Source organism: Thamnophis elegans, chromosome 4, assembly GCF_009769535.1.
Source record: "Thamnophis elegans isolate rThaEle1 chromosome 4, rThaEle1.pri, whole genome shotgun sequence".
NCBI lineage: Eukaryota > Metazoa > Chordata > Lepidosauria > Squamata > Colubridae > Thamnophis > Thamnophis elegans.
The window spans coordinates 38072759-38093427 of record NC_045544.1 but is presented as its reverse complement, the minus strand read 5'-3'; the positions used below and the strand labels follow the sequence as shown (position 1 = coordinate 38093427).

Genomic DNA, 20669 nt, shown 5'->3' with positions numbered 1-20669 from the left:
CTCCAAGGACCGCTGGAGCTGAAAGGCCACCACCTTCTCAACAACCTTCCCCACAAAGGGTTGTATATACTGTGGAAAGTCTCATCTTAACTGTCTGGGCTATTAAACATTTTCTGGAGTCCCTAACAGCCTGAACACTAAGACTAAAGTCATATCAAGGAATAATATAATCAGGAAATTGATAAATTACACATGGGGAGTCCAACCATCTACATTGCACACATTGGCTTTGGCCTTGCACATCTCTGAGCTGAGTATGCTGCTCCAATGTGGGGCTCATCTGCACATGCAAAACAAGTTGATATCACCATCAATGACAGTGATGTCTCAAACCCACACCAATTTAGAAAAATTATCCTTTCACTTGGCATTGCCCCACCTAAGATTAGGAGAGAAATAGCAGCAGACACTGAAGAAACTAAGCAAGAGAATGATCCTTGACATCCTCTGTACAGACATATGGCCCAAGCTCGACAACTCAGATCTAGGAACAGATTTATGGCAAGAACAAACATTCTCGAGGATACACAGGAACAAATCAAATTAAAAGATGGAAGAAGGAGACCATTGAGCAAGGAATAACATTAAAGGAGGATATGGCTGAAGAATCCGACCTCCCTTATACTACTTGGAGGACCTTGAATAGGTTGAGAGTTGGAGTGCTTGAGTGCGAAAACCCATATGCTCAAGTGAAGGCAGAAAACAACATGCTGCATAACTCTGGAGAGATACAGAGCTGGTATCTGCTGATATGTCGACGACAATCAGAAACGTACTTATTTTTGGCCAGTGACAAAGTCGAGAAGGTGGCTTCATTCTGAGAGTTTAAAGTTCAATCTTGACACAGAAGAAGAATCAATAGCTCATATTTTAAACAATAAAAGAGACTATTTTAAAGCATTAAAATAAATAAGCCAATCCCTTTCTCAAAGCTATTTCACTGTTCAGATTGTTTCCTATAGAATATACAGTATATGAACTCATTTACTTTTCAAACAATGATTGTATGGCTTCATTTATACACTTGACAGGAAAATCTAGTTTGACAGTGTAATCCTATGCATCTGTTAATCATCAGTAAACTCTAATTTAATCAGATTTAGTTTATTCCCAGATAAGTGTATCCAGGCTGTTGCCTTAGAATCCTTATCTTCATTTTACAAAAGGAACAAAGCAAGGTACAGTTGTCATGGAAGTCATTCTAGTGTTGATAAAGCTGACAATCACCTTTACTCTGTTAGAAAAGTGGTTTCAATGTGAATAGTATTTATATCAATAGGGAACTATGCCCACACAACTGAACCCTAGTTATTAACAGAAATACTGAGGCAAATGTCTTTTGAAATTGATACTTTGAATGAAAAAAAATCTGTTTCAGGCATTGAAAGGAAACTATTTCTTGTCCAATACTGACCTCTGGGTAGAAGGGCAGAATTGCATTTTCTTAAGTAGCGAGCCATAGACCATTACATTTTATACTGTTTAATAAAATTTGTTAATCAGAAAAAGTGCTATCAAGTCCTGATGCTTGGTACTCTAAGGAATTTTGGGATTGCCTTCTAAAGAACAGGCAGAACTAGTAGGAAGAATTAAACCTGAAAGTATTGTTATATGAACATAACCAAGATGCACATTAAAAGGTCAAGAGTATAAATCTGTTTATCAATCTATATGATGTGGTCAATGCACAGAGTGCTTTGTAAATCATTTTGAGTATTGTTTCTAACCATATATATTTTCCACTGCCATTGCAATGAAATTATAGTTCTTTTTCACACTTCCTCTTTCCAGTAAGCAGCAACCTATACTTGTACTAGGAAAGAGTAATAGAAGTTTTATTTTTAATCAGATGTTCTTTGGGAAACTCTTTAATGTGTAAAATGAAGCAGGCGTTACCAATTTCCGATGACAATGTAGTTCTTATCCATATGCAATTTGGGAAGTAACTGGATAGCCTGCCTTTATTCTGTTGGGCAAGCTACTACAGTACAGTACAGATCAGATTAGAGAATAGATGGCTAGCCAAAAGCACATCGCACAAAGCTCCTTCGATTTGCAGCAATGGATGAACATCCAGACATTTCTATCAAATGCCTCATACTCCCAATGCGGGTTTTCAACTGCGTTTGTCTTTCATGCCTTGCGTTGCCTTAAGGGGATTATCAGGCCTGAGGAAAGGGTGTGTGTGTGCAGCCAGTACATTGTTCTGGGGCCCATAGAACTCAAAGGAGCCCATGAAGGGGATTAAAAAAAATTTTTTTAGAAAACCAAATTTTTAGAAAGAAAAACAATATTGAATATATACTTCAAACTCTATACTTTTGTGTGTATAGCAGAACCACCTTGCAGCCTTGTTTGACATCATCTTTATTAATCTGAAACTCAGTGAACAGTTATTTATGTAATTTATTGAATTTTAATTTCATTACTTATTTAAGTTTGCAAGTTTTGTTTCATTTCGTTTATGAATATATATTATACTTCACTTCAGTTTATGGTTATGAAATGTCATCTCAAAAATCTGGAGCTCAAAAACGCTGAACATTGTAAATGTACAATTATATTATTGATTTATGTGTCCACGTGTAATGAGGGGCCCCATTATAATCTTGTTCCAGCACTTAATAATCCTCTTGGCGGCCGTGGGGATTATCGCTTTTTGCTTTTATCCGAGACCGGCTGCTGTTGCTGCTATTGCTGCATTTCTGTATCGTTTTCCTACAGACAAACAGCTTCCACTTCTTCCGGGAAGGAGTGATGGTGCGGAAAAGGACAGGGTGGAGGGGTTGGGACCCGGTTAACAAGAACCCGGAAGATCAATTCCTCTCTCTGTCTTTCTGTCAGTTCAGACATTGACTCCGAGCCCGAGGAGGCGGCGACAGGGCGTTTCTTTCTCCGTCGACCTGGAAATGACGCTCAGCCGCGATCGCTGCTGCTAGAAAGACGGGCTGGAGAGTAAACAAGCCCCAGCTGATCCGTCTCGCCGTCTCCATCTTTGAAGGGCCGTCGCACTGCGAGGAGCAAGATGGGGGCGGTTCTGGGCTTGTGTTCCTTGTCCAGCTGGGTAAGGAAGTGTTGGGTTATACCCCCCACTTTTCCCCTCCGTCCTCTCTTTCCCGGGGTCGGTAGATCTCGGGGCGCGGGCTCTCTGGAGGCGCAGGCGCGCTGCGGGGCTGGGTTCCCTCTGCCCCTCTCCCCCCTTCACTCTCGGGCACCCTCCCTTCTTTGTTAAAATAAAACAAGCTCTTTTGGCGTTTCTTCGTTATTGGGTTCTCTCGTTTTGGGGGCATTCCATCTCTTGTCAAGTTAGAACTTAATAGCGTTCTTCATGCCTGGCTAATGTCATAATAAAAGTCTAGTAATGGAAAAGGTGGGCGCAGTCCGCTTCTTCCGCCTCTGCGGTACCTTGGCATTCCTTTCTGCCGGGCTTTGTTGTGAACGAGATACGCTGTGGGTTTTATTTGTTCCTGCTTGCCCGTCCGCCCGAAATACCGATTATTATTATTTTTTTACTTTTCTGATGGTGTGGCTAGAGTGAGGGGAGAAAAATCCTAAAAGACCTTTAAAAACGCTTTAAAAATTCAGTGTACAAATTTACTGATCGGTTGAAATCGTTCCTGACAGATGTACGCAATTCGCACATCCTAGTATGATATTTTTAAGAAAATGCTGTAGTCAGGATCTTCAAGCTGCTTCCATTTTCTGTGCCATTCCCATATCCTTTAGAAGCCATATAAAAGCAGTTACATTTTCCTCTTTTAATCGACTCTCATCAGAATGCAAAGAACAAGGAGTAAAAATCATTATAATCCTTGACTTCCTTAGGTCTTTCCATCACAAGACTCCTCTTATCCCTACGCTTCACTAAAGAGAAATTGTTAGATTTTCCAGCCACTAATTTATTTCTTACTGCATGCCTTTGTACTGTATGCGTTTGTCTGGTTATACACACAAAAATGTATATTGATTTTATTCACAAAAATAAATAAAAATCCAACAGTTTCTTGGAAGGGGAACGGAACAAGAAATTAAGTCAGATTCCCTTGGAAGATCTGAAGCTTGAAGGCTGGGAGGTGGGACGAAGCCTGTGTTCCTGCAGAGAACAGATTACACACTGGTTCTATAGGGAGCAGCAAAGGAGTTTGTACTGCTTTGAAGATATCACAGTTAAGCGATGGAATAAATCATTGCAGCACTTTGGCTCAAAGAGATCTAGAATTGTTTTTGAATTGATGTGGAGACTATGTATGGAAAGGCCTGCGGTCTGTTAAAAGTTGAATTATTTTTTTTTTGGTCCCAAATATAGTTTGGCAACATACTCTATTGTCAGATGTGATAGGATTATTGTAGGCAGGCCTTCTCTTTAGAAAAAGGGAGAAAAAAGGACTTGCCTGTTCTCAGGATAATCTCTGGCCATTTCCTACTCTTTGTTGATTAACATTTGGATGTCAGATGTGGAATGACTCTTTAGTGGACATCCAGCTCAATCCCAACTCTGTAGTAGTTTAAATATCCCATCATGATCACACCCTAATACTGTATATGCACGAAGGTTGGGATGAGAAGTTAAATCAATAACTTTTGATAAAGACTAAGTATAGAGCCATCCATTTATATCTTAAAGTTAAATATAGACAATTTGTGGTATTGAGGGAAGGAACATAACCTAGGACAGTAATTGTTTGCCTAAACTGTGTTATAATATATTCTTGTTTTCTGAAGTTAAGATAAAAGGATAAGATTGGGAAATTTAATAGAATGTTCCTTCAGTTTTTGTTCACATCTGGAAAATTGCTTGTGTTAGGATGAGGGCTTTTCTTAGACAGAAAATTCTCTCAAATATGTTTACTATAGACATAGTATCTAGTTGTATTCAAATATTGAAGTACAGGTAGTCCTCGATTTACGACCACTATTGAGCGCAAAATGTATGTTGCTAAGCAAAACATTTATTAAGTGAATGTTACCCCATTTTATGACCTTTCTTTCTGCAGTTGTTAAGAGAAACACTGCAGTTAAATTAGTAATATGGTTGTTAAGTGAATTTGGTTTCCCCTTTGACTTTGCTTGTTAAAGGGCCCACAAAAGTGATCACATGATCCTGGGACATTGCAAGCATCAAAAATATGAGTCAGTTGTCAAGCATTTGAATTTTTATCATGTCACCATGGGGATACTGAAGTGATTGTAAGTGTGAAAAATGATCATGTCACTTTTTTCAATGCCGTTGTAACTTTGAACGGTCACTAAATGATCTGTTGTAACTTGAGGACTACCGGTAATAGTTTCATGGAGTAAAAGATAGAAAACAGGCTATACCTGGCATGCAAACAGGATTATTTGAGTTGAATTAGATTTAAGTCAAAATAAACATTACCAAGGCTTCCTAAGGATTTCCCTCCAAAGACTCTTCAACATGTAAAATTTGTAAATCCGATTATTTCTTTCAAACCCAGCATAAAATATACATATCATTAATATTTATTTTACAATCCACTCTGAGCAATCTATAATTTCCATGTTGAAGCAATCCAACATTCACCGCATGAAAATGGTACTTGCTCCCTAGTTGAGATTCTGCTTTTTGTTGACTCTGGTGGGTACTCTTAGTGAGGAGAACTTTTAAGAGCTTTTTGTGAGTACTCCCTTCCCTGTGAATTGGCAGGCATAGAAACACATAAGAACTAATATTGCAACATCAACTCTGCTGTTTCTTGCTTGTGACTTAATGCTCAAAGAGGCCAATAAACACCTGCTCAAATTTCATATTTCTAGTACATAAACATAGTTCTTCTAGGAACAAACTGAAATATCTTAGGATAACTGCACAATAAGGTGCCTATCAGATATATTGGATCACAACTCCCATTACTCTCAGTTACCATATTGTGAAGCACATCCAGATAGTTGTAGATGGGAAAGACTGATTTAAGATCGCTGGTCACAAATTATAGTTACTGTATATACTCGAGTATAGGCCTAGTTTTTCAGCCCACTTTTTGGGCTGAAAAAAGCCGCCTCGGCTTATACTCGAGTCAGTGAAAAATTTGCCCGAAATGGAGGAGAAAAAGGGGCGGGGCCATGCCACTGGGTGACACTCGTGAATGGCCCAGTGCCCCTGTGAGTTTCCCCTCCCTCTGTGTCAGTTTGCCACGCAGCGCGCACCGCACCATCCCCCCTCCTCACGTTCTAATGTAATGCAGGGCTGTCTTACGATTCCCCTTCCTCCCCCTCCTGCCGCTCTGCAACGATGTCCCACCTCCTCCTTGTTATGGCAAGCAGCCACATAGCGATGTCCCACCTCCTCTGGTACAGTGATCCAATGATAGGAATCACTGTGCCGTGTGTCATAGGAGGCGGGACATCGCTCCCGCGGCTGCACGGGACATCATCATCATAGCGGGACATCAGCATCATGAGGTGAGTGAAGTATTTCATTGAATACACCGCTAGTTTACTGTTTTTCTTTGAAATAAATATTCAAAAACATTATTGGTATCTATTTTTATTTTTGAAATTTACCGGTAGCTGCTGCATTTCCCACCCTAGGCTTATACTCGAGTCAATAACTTTTCCAGTTTTTTGTGGTAAAATTGGGTGCCTCGGCTTATATTCGGGTCGGCCTATACTCGAGTATATACGGTAATTATTTTCAAATATTGTGAAATCAGCAAGTCTTCTTCCTTTTTTCTTTTATCAGATACCATGTTTGTGTGGTAGTGCCCCCTGCCTGCTGTGTGGATGTTGTCCCAGTGGAAATAACTCCACTATAACAAGATTGATATATGCATTCTTCTTGCTTCTTGGAGTCAGTGTTGCCTGTGTGATGTTAATGCCAGGAATGGAAGAACAACTGAAAAAGGTCAGTTCATTACTGAAACAAGTCTGCTAAAATTATTTTGGTATAAACCCTGGTGTCTTGGGTCTATTTCTTGTGAAGAATTCTTGCTCTAAGTAGTATGATATATTATTGATCAAACCTGAGCCATATCTTTAGTAGTATAATAAAGGCCATAATGCTTATGTTATGTTTAGGAGAAGAAAGCTTACGTTTAGAGTGATAAGGAGAAGCTCAAGCTAAACAGGAAATCTTAAAATGGGAAAGAGGTAGTATCACAGCCCTGCTGAAGAAAGCACTCAATTCCTGGAAATGTTGTGATTTTCAAAGCCTGATTGCAAATGTGTGCTTATACATGGCTTTAGAAAACAGAACAGTTATTTATTTGATGTGCAGTTTTAATATTATAAAATTTGTGGAATGAATCTATTCATGTTGGAAGATCTCCAGTTTCTTTAGAGGAAACAGAAAACAGTCATTGAGACTTTCTTATTACAAAGCAGACATTTCACATTTTCTGTGAATTCATTTTAATACTTTTTATGCTTCTTCATTACAGATACCTGGGTTCTGTGATGGCCAGGTGAATTGTGATGTTCTGGTAGGGTATAAAGCAGTGTATCGTGTATGCTTTGGTTTGGCCATGTTCTTCCTCTTGTTTTCCCTGTTGATGATCAAGGTAAAGAGCAGCAGTGATCCAAGGGCATCAGTCCACAATGGGTAAGAAAGAAATAATTACTTGTCTAATTTGTACTCTCTCTGTTTCACTTGGTACTTTCCAAGTACTGTACATTCCAGAATCATGGTGATTGGAAATTTTGAGAATTGCAATCCCAACACAAATGGATTGTATGATGTTGGACAGAACTGCCATGTCATAACTTGACACATATAGTCACAGATTTAAAACAATTAGAGATTATAACATGTTCCTACAATAATGATCCAACATAAATGTGGTAGAAGCAAAACACTTCCAACAGTGTTAATCGTTTTGCTCTATAAATTCAGTGAATAAAATGGTCAGGTGAAATTACTTAATAATATTATTGCTCTGTAATTGATTAATTTTTAAAATCTGTCTAAAAAACTAGAACTCAACAATTATGTAATTTTCAAAATACAGAAAACCTATGTTTTCACTTACTGAATTATGGTTATGTATTATGACTGCACAAATGCATGGATCATTAAGTGTTTCTGTAAATTTAAACTTCTTGAGACAAAGGAAAGGAATTGCTATCAGTCTATACCAGGATAAGTAATTTTCTAGGCCAGGCAGCTCCCTAGAACCTAAAGAAAAAAAAAGATGAGGGGAGTGCATGAGAAATAGCAATGGGAATCATTCAATCCCCAATTTCAAAATCTTTGAAAACAGACCAAAATCATAACATTTAAATTTGCTAGTACAATTCTCAGATTAAAGGAACAAAGTAAAAAATGGATATGACAGAAAAGAACCTTCTCGTATGTCTTTCCCTGTCTCCCCGCAGCTGAAAAATAAACAAGTAATTTCAGTAGGCTATTGCTATGCTTTCTCTGATCCGTCGGAAGATGCATCTGCTATCCAAAAAGAATTGATTGTTTGCATGCATCTATTCATCTATCATGGGGACAGTAAAACCAAGTCACTTAATCTGAACTTGAATGGTAATTCTTGTATTTTCACAGCACTGAATGCTTGTTTCCAATAACCAGCCAAATCTTTAGTGCTGGGCCTAGCTTAACTGTAGCATTCAATGTAGCTCACTCTTTGTTGTATACATTGGATCAGTCACACTTTCTTTCAGTCTAACCCAAAACACAGAGTGGCTGGATGGCGGTTGCAGGAAAAATTGGAGGAGGGAAGGCAATGTATACCACTTTGATATGCTTTATAAAAGTCAGGATAAATCTAATAAAAGAGTAGATTTTACATTATATATCCTGTACCTTGTTGATGTAAGCATTTTCTCTAGGGCTATGATTGTTTAGATAAGTTTCTTTTATAGAAAACCCACAGTTGTGATTTTTCTTTACCACGACTCTGTAACTTTGAAACCATGGATACGACAGGGAATAGTATATAATGTCTTTTTATTTGGAAAATTCTGTTCTGGAGCTCAACTCCTTGGAGGAATACATTATAAAAGTTAGACTTTATCCACTATACTGCTGGCTACTGAATTTACATGTGGTTGGTTATAGTCTTATAGCATTTTCTACCCTGTATAAGTAATGTTGTTGCTGTTGTATCAAATATAATGGAATTGATAACCTAAATATTTCTTGGATATTATGCATTTAAAAATATTAAGTATTACTGTCACTTATATTGGATATGATGATTCTTTCAGATTCTGGTTTTTCAAGTTTATCACAGCAGTTGCAATTACTGTGGGAGCATTTTTTATTCCAGAAGGACCTTTCACAACTGGTAAGGTTACATCTTTAATCTTTTCTGCAAAAGTGTTTCCTGAGGCTTTCTTAGATATAGAAACCTTATTTAATCATTGTTCTATTCTGAACTGTTTTGTTGATGAATGAATGGACCATTTGGCTGAACCCTGTTTCTCATTCCTAATTAAGCTACTTAGAAACATGTGTAACTGTTTTTTCCCCGGTATGTCTCCTACTATTTTGGTCTCTCTCTTAACCCTCTTCCTCCTGTTTCAGTTTGTGTTTTCCCTAAGGTCCATGAAGGGTATACTTAACTATTTCTTAGCTTCTTAAGTCTACAGACTTAAGGTACATTGATTGCTCTGAATTAGACAGTGATTGCTCTGAATTAGACAATAATAATGTTTTGATACTAAAAATAATCCTAATGTAAAATTAATATTCTTTATTATTATTTTTAGTATGGTTTTATGTAGGTATGGCCGGAGCCTTCTGCTTCATTCTTATTCAGCTGGTTTTACTTATTGATTTTGCCCACTCTTGGAATGAATCGTGGGTTGAGAAAATGGAGGAAGGAAATTCAAGATGCTGGTATGCAGGTATGGAACAGTTTGTTGTTAAATATGACAGGATTGGTTTCTTTGGTCTCAAAACTGAAATGTAAGATGCCATAATCTTAGTTTTAGGAGTTATGAGCTCAATAAAGTGTGAGGGGTCCTTGGTGCTATCTGAACTTGCTTGTTTTCTTGTAGACATTTCATTTCTCTAACCTGGTACAACCCTAATTTGGTAATTCACAACCTTAAGTAGGTAACATCATCAGTGCTAGTAAGGAGTGCTGTTTGCTGTCAGTTTATATTTTGTTATCTTGCCTGTGAGTTGGGATGGTTTAGAGATTCTTTGGTTGGGCTGTTTACTGATGGCTCTTTGGCAGTTTCTTGATTGGGGTATTGCTTACTTGATTATTGGTCTTAGCTACAAATATTCTCCTTTATTGGTCAGAAAAGTGTGCTCTTGGTTTTCATATTATTGTTTTGGTTTGTTCCTTTGGGTCTGGACACATTCCTGCAGTTTTCTTGGCAAAATGTCAGAAGTGCTTTTCCCTTTTTCTGCTTCCTAGGGATGAAAAAGTTAACTGGCCCAAGGTCACCCAGCTAGATTTGTGCCTAAGTTAAACCAGAACTCATGGTCTCCTGGTTTCTAGCCTTGGCTCCCTACCCCAAGCTGACTCTACTTTCGTATCCCAGTTACCTGCAAAATAATAACATCCACCCATCACCAATCCAAAATAAGGATTTTGCATTTTTCACAAGCCTCATGATACCTGATACAGGAAAATGGTAGGAATGCATTTTAGCCCAAATAGTATAAGAGATTTCCTCCCACGTACCAGTTGTCATGTATGAATTTTCTCCTCCTGCAAATTTTACAAAAGGCCACATGCTGAATATATACATTACTAATCATGAAGATCAGATATCATTTTGCTAACCATTCCAGACTAGCATTCTTCAGCCTGGTGTCTTCTAAGCTGTATTATGCTTAAAATTCCCAATCATTATGGGAAAAATGTGAAGGCACCAGATTTTCTTGGGAATTCATCAGTTATAATAGTAGTGTAGTTTCGCTTTTCTTTTTAAAGCAGCCCAGTCATGAATTTTTTAGAGATGCTAATACAATCTGAATCCCCTTTTATGTTTTGTTTTAAACAGCATTGCTGTCTGCTACAGCCCTAAACTATCTCCTGTCTCTGGTGGCAGTTGTCTTATTTTATATCTACTATACACATCCAGATGGCTGTTCTGAAAATAAGGCCTTTATCAGTGTCAACATGATGCTGTGTATTGGAGCATCTGTAATGTCAATTTTACCCAAAATACAGGTATGGATTTAGTTTTTTTTTAAATACTTGGTGAATGTTTGATTTTTTTTAAAGCAATCTTTTCCCAAAGTCCTAATTGGTCTCTTTCTCTCTGTATATAGGAATCACAACCAAGATCTGGCTTGTTGCAATCATCTGTGATCACAGTTTATACAATGTATCTTACTTGGGCAGCGATGACCAATGAGCCAGGTAAGAAGACTAAACAATTTGGTAAACATATTCTCTATACAGTTTTGGAATAAAATGACTCTAGCAGGGGCTTTTTGTTTATTGCTTTTAAAGATACTTGAGGTATTATACATGTTTCTGAGAAGTTGGCTTTAGACAGATTTCATAATAGAGATTAATTTAATTTGTACCTCATAGCAATAGCACTTAATAGTGCTTTACAGTGCTTTCTCTGAGTGGTTTACAAATGTCAGCACATTGTTCCCAACAATTATTTTACCTCATTTTACCAACTAGGAAGGATGGAAGGCTGAGTTAACGTTGAGTTGGTCAGGATTGAATTCCTGGCTGTGGGCAGAATTAGCCTACAATATTGCATTCTAACCACTGCGCCACCACAGCTCATCATTCTCTTATTCTCCTCCTTTATATATAATGTAAATCTACATATTGTCCATCTTTAGAAGGAGGTTCAAAAGCATGACTCTATATTGTTTGTGCATTATTCACATGAAGAAGTATGACTGTTTTAAATACTGATTCAAATTGAATGAGAAATTTATATTGGATTAATAGTTTAGAATGTCAATTTCTTATATTCAACTAGACAGACAGTGCAATCCAAGTTTGCTGAACATAATTGGATATAATACCACAAGCCCTCCAAGCAAGGGTCAGCTGGTACATTGGTGGGATGCCCAAGGAATTGTGGGGCTCATCCTGTTCTTACTGTGTGTTCTGTATTCAAGGTTAGTGGAACTTTAAGAAAACTCTTCCACAAAGCTAACTATTAAACTCTGCATTAGCTGAGTATTTAATAACTGCCCATTTTTCCATTTGCAGTATCCGAACATCTAATAACAGTCAAGTAAACAAACTTACTCTGACTAGTGATGAGACAACACTGATAGAAGATGGACTTCCTCGGAGTGAAGTCTCCCTAGATGATGGAGATGATTTACACCGTGCTGTTGACAATGAGAAAGATGGAGTTACTTACAGCTATTCTTTCTTTCACTTCATGCTTTTTCTTGCTTCCCTTTATATCATGATGACATTAACTAATTGGTACAGGTAAGTCGGTTTATGGAAAATTGCAGAAAGATAACATTTTTTGTGCCATACACATTTTATTTTACATATCCCCACTACTCTTGGTTTTGAAAGTGCTTTTCATTTATGAAGCTTGAAATGAGGCAGATCACATATTAGACTCCAGAATTATGCATGTAGAATAAGCAGAGAGATTGTTTTGTGCTTCCTATTCTAGCCTGTCCTCCATCCATTTCCTCTGCTGCCCAGCCTCACCCCAATCTCTCTCTCTGGAAAATCAGAGAACCTTGTATAGTTTGGTTGTGGGGGATCAATAAAGTGGAAGTGGATTGACCCCTGACAAGAGATGGAGGGGAATATCTGTAACCTATGTAAATTCTGTTAAGAAAACTGATTTCCTTCTTTGCACAAGAGAATCTAAAAAACCCTTTCTGCATTTATTTTTTTCAGTCCTGACCCTGCCTCTGCACAAATGACCAGTAAATGGCCTTCTGTCTGGGTGAAGATTTCTTCCAGCTGGATTGGTATCATTCTGTATGTGTGGACTCTGTTGGCTCCACTTGTTCTAACGAATCGTGAATTTGACTAAGCTTAGTTCCCCCCCCCCCCCAAGGCTTTTATTTTTTAGTTGCTTATTTGATGCTAATGCTATTCTGTACTAAGAAATAATTGTAAATATGTGTTTGTGTACTTATTACTAGTATAGGTTATCCTGACTTTATTATGCATGGCCAATTTTAAATCAGGTTATCATTACCATGACTTTTCCTACTTGAGCTTGATTATGATTGCTGCTAGATTCAGGGCCAAACTAGAAATGTCAGCAGCAGTTCCACAGGTTTTATTCCACAAAATACAAGTGAGAAACAAAATAGGAAGATTGCTGCATTCCTCCAGCATATTGTTGTATATTCTGTTAGCAGTAGTTAAGGTGTTTGTGAAGCAACTTGCACTTATTTAGAGTAATTAAGGTGTAACGAGTTGCCAAAGTGCTACAGCAAGCACATGCAAAATCGAAGTATTTGACATTACTTGCAAGAGGTAGAAGTTCAGCAAGTAGCAGCTGTAGTGTTTTAATTTTAAAAAAATGTTTAAGAAGTGAGCTCACTTCCTTTTAAAAGCAAAATGGATGTGTGGGGATTCACCTGCTTACCATTTATTTCTCCTTTGGAACCTTTAGTTCTAGAACAGTTGTGATATTTGAATATGTCTAAGAGGCAGAATGCAGGGGGAGGATCTAAGAGGTTTGTAGCAGAAGCATTTAATTTCCTCATCTTTGTGTTTGTTTTTAAAATGGGAATGCAGACTGATTCCACATGATTTATTTTTAAACATGGTGGGGGTAATAGTTTCATCTGTATTGGCAATTTTATGATCTATGAGGACTCTGCTAAGGGAGAAAATTAGGAGTAGAAAAGAAATAGAGGGATCAGAGCAGTTTAGTCACCTACAATATTGCTAGGATATTTAGTGCAGTCTTTGTCCTCTTGATTGAATGAATGAGGATTGGAAGTTAGTAATCAGTTTACATTTGTTATCTTAAAATAGCTGAAGGCATTTAAAGTTTAAAGGCATTAATTTGTTGGATTATCCTTGCCTTTCCTTTGAAACTGTTGTGCAGAGGGATTAACTTTACTTTTACAGGGAAAAGAACAAAGCAAGGATAACCAATAGATTGATTGCATTTATAATTCAGAAGCTATTTTCACTGAAGTTATTCCTTTTAAACTTTCTGCACCAATAGCCATCCTATTTAGGACTTGATACATTTGTCACACAAGCATCTAAGAAATTAATTTTTTGCTTCTTGCAGAGTGTTTCTCTGTAAAGTTTAATTTAATTACCACTTATTTTAAAAGAATCTATAATATTCATAGTTTTACTTAAAATGGATGGAAAAACTTGAATTTTCCAATCATGAAGTCGTTGCATTTTTGTACACATTGTCTTTGAAGTGGGCGCTGCATCAATTGTATTAGTCAACTGCATGTCACTGAAGTTATTTTTAAATCCACTGAGTTTAAAACACACTATATTTAAAGGTATTATTAGGCCGCTGGAAAGCAATTCAAACCACTAAGACTGTCAAGTTTTTCTTTGCTAGTAATGAACATAATATAGGAAATGCTGATAAAATATTAAAATAGGACAAAACAGGTAGGAACACTACTCTTTTTGGCTTAGTGATCATTAGATTGCAAGTAAATGAAACTCCTTTTAATAGCAGTTCCCTGGATGTATTGGCAGATATTATCCTGAAAAACATTTGCATTAAGAAGCTGAGCGTTTTACAGTGATGCCATGTTTTTTTTTGCATAGGACATTGAAGAACTTTTAAGTATTTTTATGTCACCTCTTGCTACTAGTCCCGTTGGGTGCAGTGCAGGCAGTCTTTACAAGTGCAAAATTTTAGGGCTGTATACTTAGAAACTATTGGTCCTGCTTTGCAAAGTACTTTGAAATACTCAGCTTCTGTTTTTTGTTTGTTTGAAGTGTAAATACATTACCCATTGCTCCCAATGTCAGATTTCTCTAGTTCAGTTTCAACTGCAGGTATCTTCTCGAAATTCCTGAGCATTTGTAATTGTTTAAATTTATCCACTGTAATACACAGGCTGATGAAGTTCAACTTAAATGCAATTACTGCTTAGTCATTTTGAGTGTATATGCTGTAGCTATAAATAAAACATTCATACTGGCTATTTAAACTCGATACCGCTTTTAATGTGAACCTTTCGGATTACTTTAATGTAACTGTAAGCACCATGGTACAAAAGACTCTTCCTGGGCTCTGCCAGATGGCACTCTCTCATAGTTGGGACCTGGATCATTTTGCTTCTGCTGGATCTCACAGGACAGATACACACTACTGGGGATAGATGCCCCCAAGCAATAGAAAGGCTTTAAAGGTATCCATCAGCACCTTGAATTTCACTAGAAGTATGTTGGATAGGATACTTTTAAATAATATAATACTCCATACTTACTTTTTATACTACAAAGTCTCAGAAATGAAAACTTAAGTGTGCATTATTAACATATATTTTAGTTTTTAAGTCACTTTGCAGGTGCAATGCTATAATAGCTCTATTCACAATCTTCCTAAACAGTTTAACAATGTAACTTGAACTTTTATTAAAAGGTGAAAATTCATTCTCATTGGAAAAAGGGGCATAAAAACTAAATTGCATTGATTGCTCCTTCTGTATTACAAGCACAACTGTCCTCACTGCGTACATAAGGAATTCACTGCAATCATAGTTTATTTAGTGGAGAGTGTGCCAAGTACCTCGCTACCGTGTTTTCCCCAAAATAAGACCTGGGTCTTATTTTGTGTCCCAAAATAAGCACTGGGGCTTATTTTCTGGGGGTGTCTTTATTTCCACCTCCCATGTAGTTTAATAATACCAGTACATGGGAGACCCACTTCTGCTTGCTCATGGTGGTGCAGGCAGCCACATGGTGCACTAGTGCCATCGCCCAAGGCAGAGGCAGTGGAGCTGCCCCACGCACTGGCTTACCTTAGGGCCCCCGAATTCAGGCCATTCACGCCCCGACATCTGCCTCATGATAGTGGCTCAAACTTTCCAGTAGCAGGGCTTTAATGAAATGGGAAGATGATCCACTAAGAAATGGCTTTCACTTATGATATAGATATTGGTACAGCTGAGGTTAAAATCTATTTTTTTAGACTAGGTTGATCCTCTATCCTACAACCAGAAGTATCTTCATGCAGAACTCCTTTCTGTTGAAAAGGTTAACCCACTCTGGGAATCAGTCATTCTCTTTCCCCAATCTCTTTCCTTTGTATTCTAGCATCCCTAAAATATACATAATGCTTAAATAAAAGATATGAAGTTAAGTGACATATTACATTAAGTTCTCGTCCCCCTAACAGTTTTATTTAAACAAGGTTGTAAAAAATAAAAAAATAATGAATAGAACTTGGAAATCTATAACCTCCATCAAAAAGTAAAAAAAATAATAATATGCATCAGTCATACATTAGGACCAAAAGTGAACAAGAGATACTATAGTGGTTAATACAGAGCATCTGATTATACGTATTCAGAAGATAGTTGGTACTTCAAAGTACAACGGCACTAGAATATAATGAATTAGTGTGTGTGAATTGTTATTTTGTGTAAATATTTATAAACTGCTCTGATTTTGTAGAAGCAATAGAATCTTTTCAAGTCCCCATTAGCTGTTTTCACAAAAAAATGTTTACAAAAGATAGACACCCCCCCCCCCCAACACAACCTAAATAAATAGTTTGTCTTATTGTAACATATTGGGTTAGTTGTTCAACAATGGCATATCAGTGTCCATTGGCACAGGAGCAAGTTCACACAAATAAAATAAGGTAGCTTCACTGGCTTCTGCTTCTGTTAGAGGTTCCAGACGAACAAGTTTACTTTGGGTTGGTTGAGGATCCAAACTACTTTCGAGGAGTTCATCCACTTCTATTGATTTATCTACAGAAGATGTGGTTTCTTGTGTACTCTCTGTTGCTGTGCTTGGGTTTCCATCAAACAGTGCAAGGAGAGGGAAAGCAGTATATTGAATGAGCTGTTTATCTATAGTAGAAGAAAACAAGTCAAACAAAGGCATTATTTTACACAAAAACAATTTATGTATTTTTACAAAATGAAAGTGAAAAAAAAATAGAACTCATTCAATATACTGTAGAGGATTACAGGTATGCATTTATTGCATCTTAATCGTATCTAAAAAATAATTTCCATAAATTGTGAATACTGGAGTAGCAAACAATTTTACAGTATGAAAAATTCACCTGTTTCAGGGTTTGAATTAGGCACATTTTGTGAGTCTTCTTGTGGACTATTACTTTTCATTGTTTCAATTCCCTTTGCTTCCATCTGTATAAAAGATGAGATGAAGAAAATGTTATACTACGGAACAGAGCCTATCATAATAAAATACAAGTAATAATCTTTTGTTCTATGATCAAAGTTACAATGTCATTGGACAAATGGTACTTTCACCTGGACCTGGAAGTTATGATGTAAGGGCTCTGTGATCACATGATCATAATCTAGGTGCTTGGTAACCTATCTGCATTTATAACTGCAGGGTGCACTTAAATTTCCCCAAGCCCATCTATCTCCCCACTCCCATTTCTACCCTTATACCTGTCCTGCATTTCACCGTCCCTGCCTCCCTGTGCTCTGCTATTCCCAGCTGACCTTTGCCATTTCCTTCACTGCTGATGAGTGTGCCAGTCTGGCTCTTTGTGAGGCAGGTGCTGGCCACGTGATGCTTTTTCCGAAGGCCACATGCAGCCTTCCTGAAGTCACATATAGCCAGCATCTGCCTTGTGAGGGGAGAAAGAAGACAGCAAAAGTGAATTGGGGATGGCAAGGGCAATGCAGTGTAAGGATGCAAGTGGGCTCTTCGGCCCCTGGTGGCAGCCCCCTCTTCTCGGCCAAGCTGTATTTGTGTTTGGTCATAGCAGTTACTTAGTTGCACACTGCCCTACTTGAAAGCCACTGACTTGTTGGTTGGAAGCCAGGAGAAAGTTGCAAGGAGGTTCTTGCTTAAAAGCCCAGGATTCTCACTTAATGAAGGCAAGGGGATTACCAGAACCACCATAGCTAAGCGATGTCATATGACTGTGCTTTATGACTGCATTGCCTAGTGATGGAAATTTCAGTCTCGGTTACTGTAATTAACAGAGAACTATTCTGCAGCAGTATTTAAAAACATGTGAGATGCTATCACCAGAACAAACAATAATAGTATTCAGAAAAACACAAGCTAATATTTTGCCATGTACCATGAAGTAATTTTTTGGAACTTTAGAAACCTTTATTTGTATTTTCTCTACATATATGAAAATGAGACTGGGGACATTAATACTGTAATATAAAAATTGTAATATCATTACTACCGCATACATATTTTACAATAGTATGTGGAAAGCATTTGGTGCTCAGATCAGCTCCTTTTGGAAGGTTTGGTCGTGAACCAAAACATACATATTTGGTATATTTCAATACACCCATGGAACAAAATGGAGCTGTTTTGATATTGGCAGAAATGGTTGAAAGGACTGAGGATGGAAAAGGCCAAGATGTCAGCAGATGAGGAAAGGCAAGGAAAAAAGGAAAGTTATTGGAAGGTTAGGAGATATGGATCAGTCAGTGGAATATGTTGTGGCTTGAAGGGAGGGAAAAGAAAAAAAAGATCCTGAAAAAATGGGGGGAAAGAAGGCTGGTGGGATTTGCACACTTGGGAACAGTTAAGGAAAGGTGCAGGGAAAGGAACTTTGCCCAATTTTCCTATCCAGATTTTGTTTCATCTGAAGCTTGAAACCTCAACCATATTCCAAGTTTTCAGTATTGCTAAACTGCCCCCCCCCCCCCGGAAATTGTTTAGCAAACTTGTTGCAGGTTCAAACCAAAATAATTTCCCCATTTTACAAACATCCATATTTTGATTGTTCTAAAAGCACTAATATGAAATTATAGTGCATTCCTGTAAAGATGTACTAGATAAGAAACAAAACATGGAAACTAGTAAGCTGTGAAAAGAGGTTGAGTTCAATACTAGAAAGCATGACAATTCAAACAAATAGAACTAGCCTTAAATTATGACCTTGCTAAAATTCAGAGTTTTAAAAATATGAACATGTGATGTTTTAATACATTTCATTGATATGCCAATATAAAACTTACTTTTGTACTACTGATATGACTTGTAGGGTTCATCTGTACGGAACTTGAAAAAAGCTGAAAAAAATCAAAATGTCACATTTTAAAAAGAAGATTATAAAAAATAAAGTTGGCTATTTTTAAACTGCACCAATGTTTTGTTTATGAACATATCAACATTAAAAAATATTCTTCAGAAAAATACTCTGAACATTTTTTTTGTTTTTTTCTGAAACTTTAAAGTTTGCAATTGCCATTAATATAGCACCTTGATGAAATATTTTAAAAGAGAAAACAGGTTTGTAAAATTAAAGCAAATATTTACATCCACCAGAAGATCTGGATCTATGCTGAACTGCCGTCCTGACAGCATGGCCTGAAAGTCCTCTAAACTGCAATCAATGCTCTCAAGGTAATCCAGGAGTTCCACCCTAAGGGAAAAAGAATACCCTCTAGTTTTTTGAGCAGTAACCTGTTCCCTGCTTGCCACTTTGGACTTCTAAAATAAAATCAAGAAAAATACACTCTTCTTTTTCATGTACTGTAAAAATATTTGAGTATTTTTCTCTATAAAGGGTGTCAGCTGGTACAAAGTATGAAATCCAAGGACAGCAACATAAAATAAAATTACATAAAGTCCTGAATACAACCACATAGGCTATCTGAAATTCATCTGTAAGTGATCCTTAATATTTATCAAGAATGGAGACACACATTGCCCATGGAAATTGATTTGACAGAAAAACCAACTTATTTAGGAATTTAAAGACTTAGAGTACATGTGTTATTGTGGGTTCAAATAAGCACCCAATTACTCTAAAACCACTGAATTCAAAATTCAATATTCTACAGTAAGCATAGTGGAATCTCCTGTTCCTAACAGAAAAACAGCTAATCAGCACATTTAAAACATATGTGCAATGTAAAATGCATGTGCAGTTAAAAGAGGAAGAGAATAAGATGGTACATAAATTTTAAAGTTAAAAATAACATGAGAAAGTAATGCATGACTTACTTTCCCAAAAGGTTGATATTTTGTGAGATCACTCCATTTTCACTAAGAATAGAATCCATCATTGACACTGGATCCTCTGCTGTTAAAGTCGATTGGTTGTTTAACTGAACAGCACTAGACATTAATGGGTTTGCACCATTAGAGGAAGGACTCATCGATTCATCAGAGGAAATACCAACTGGTTCAGTGTTTGTATTTTCTTGAATTATAGGTGTATATTCATCCTCATTATCATCTTCTACTATTACAATGTCAGGGCTATAGCTGCAATGCAAATGTAAGATTAACGAAAAGAAAGCCTTTCTTTTGTAATTTGATTGGAAGTAAAACTCTGAAACCATTTTCTTCAGCTTTGCTCAGACAGCATTTCTGTTTCTGTATTTCCCTTTGAATAATTAGAAGTTCAATAACTTTGGGGGGGGGGGTAAAAGAAGGGGGGACAAGAGATTTACACAACAGAATCCTACACATTCCACATGCACATGTTCTTAAGCTGAATAATGTATTTTAAAATTTAACTAGTGTATATTTGCATAGGCTTAAAAAAAAACAAATCACAATCCATTTCCCTAAATCCACAAAGTATTTGCAACACTACATTTATTATACATTTAGAACTTTTGCTTTTAACCCCCTCCCCCAAACAGCTGCTCT

The 20669-nt window shown here is 37.1% G+C and overlaps 2 protein-coding genes across 3 annotated transcripts in view; one reads left to right on the top strand and one right to left on the bottom strand.

Annotated features, from left to right (window-relative positions):
* The first annotated feature begins 2888 nt into the window (after positions 1-2888).
* Positions 2889-14467, top strand: SERINC1 (serine incorporator 1). Its single transcript, XM_032215004.1, has 10 exons — positions 2889-3064; positions 6701-6862; positions 7398-7558; positions 9175-9254; positions 9679-9816; positions 10930-11099; positions 11201-11291; positions 11878-12019; positions 12114-12344; positions 12774-14467. Exons 1-10 carry the CDS (start codon positions 3026-3028, stop codon positions 12910-12912), a joined length of 1353 nt encoding a protein of 450 aa, XP_032070895.1. The 5' UTR covers positions 2889-3025; the 3' UTR covers positions 12913-14467.
* HSF2 (heat shock transcription factor 2) overlaps positions 13866-20669 on the bottom strand; it is a 26613-nt gene continuing 19809 nt past the window's right edge. For both annotated transcript variants that reach the window (XM_032215002.1, XM_032215003.1), the window contains exons 9-13: positions 20016-20279; positions 19326-19431; positions 19025-19078; positions 17122-17206; positions 13866-16903 (exon numbers count right to left, since the gene is read on the bottom strand). In XM_032215002.1, the coding sequence (XP_032070893.1) occupies positions 16623-16903; positions 17122-17206; positions 19025-19078; positions 19326-19431; positions 20016-20279 (790 nt within the window). In that variant the 3' untranslated portion in view covers positions 13866-16622. The remainder of the gene's footprint in view (positions 16904-17121; positions 17207-19024; positions 19079-19325; positions 19432-20015; positions 20280-20669) is intronic.

Coding starts and splice junctions, on each gene's coding strand:
- SERINC1 (XM_032215004.1), top strand. CDS start 3,026: ATGGGGGCGGTTCTGGGCTTGTGTTCCTTGTCCAGCTGG. Junction 9,255..9,678: donor AGAAGGACCTTTCACAACTG/GTAAGGTTACAT, acceptor TATTATTTTTAG/TATGGTTTTATGTAGGTATG. Junction 12,020..12,113: donor CTGTGTGTTCTGTATTCAAG/GTTAGTGGAACT, acceptor TTCCATTTGCAG/TATCCGAACATCTAATAACA.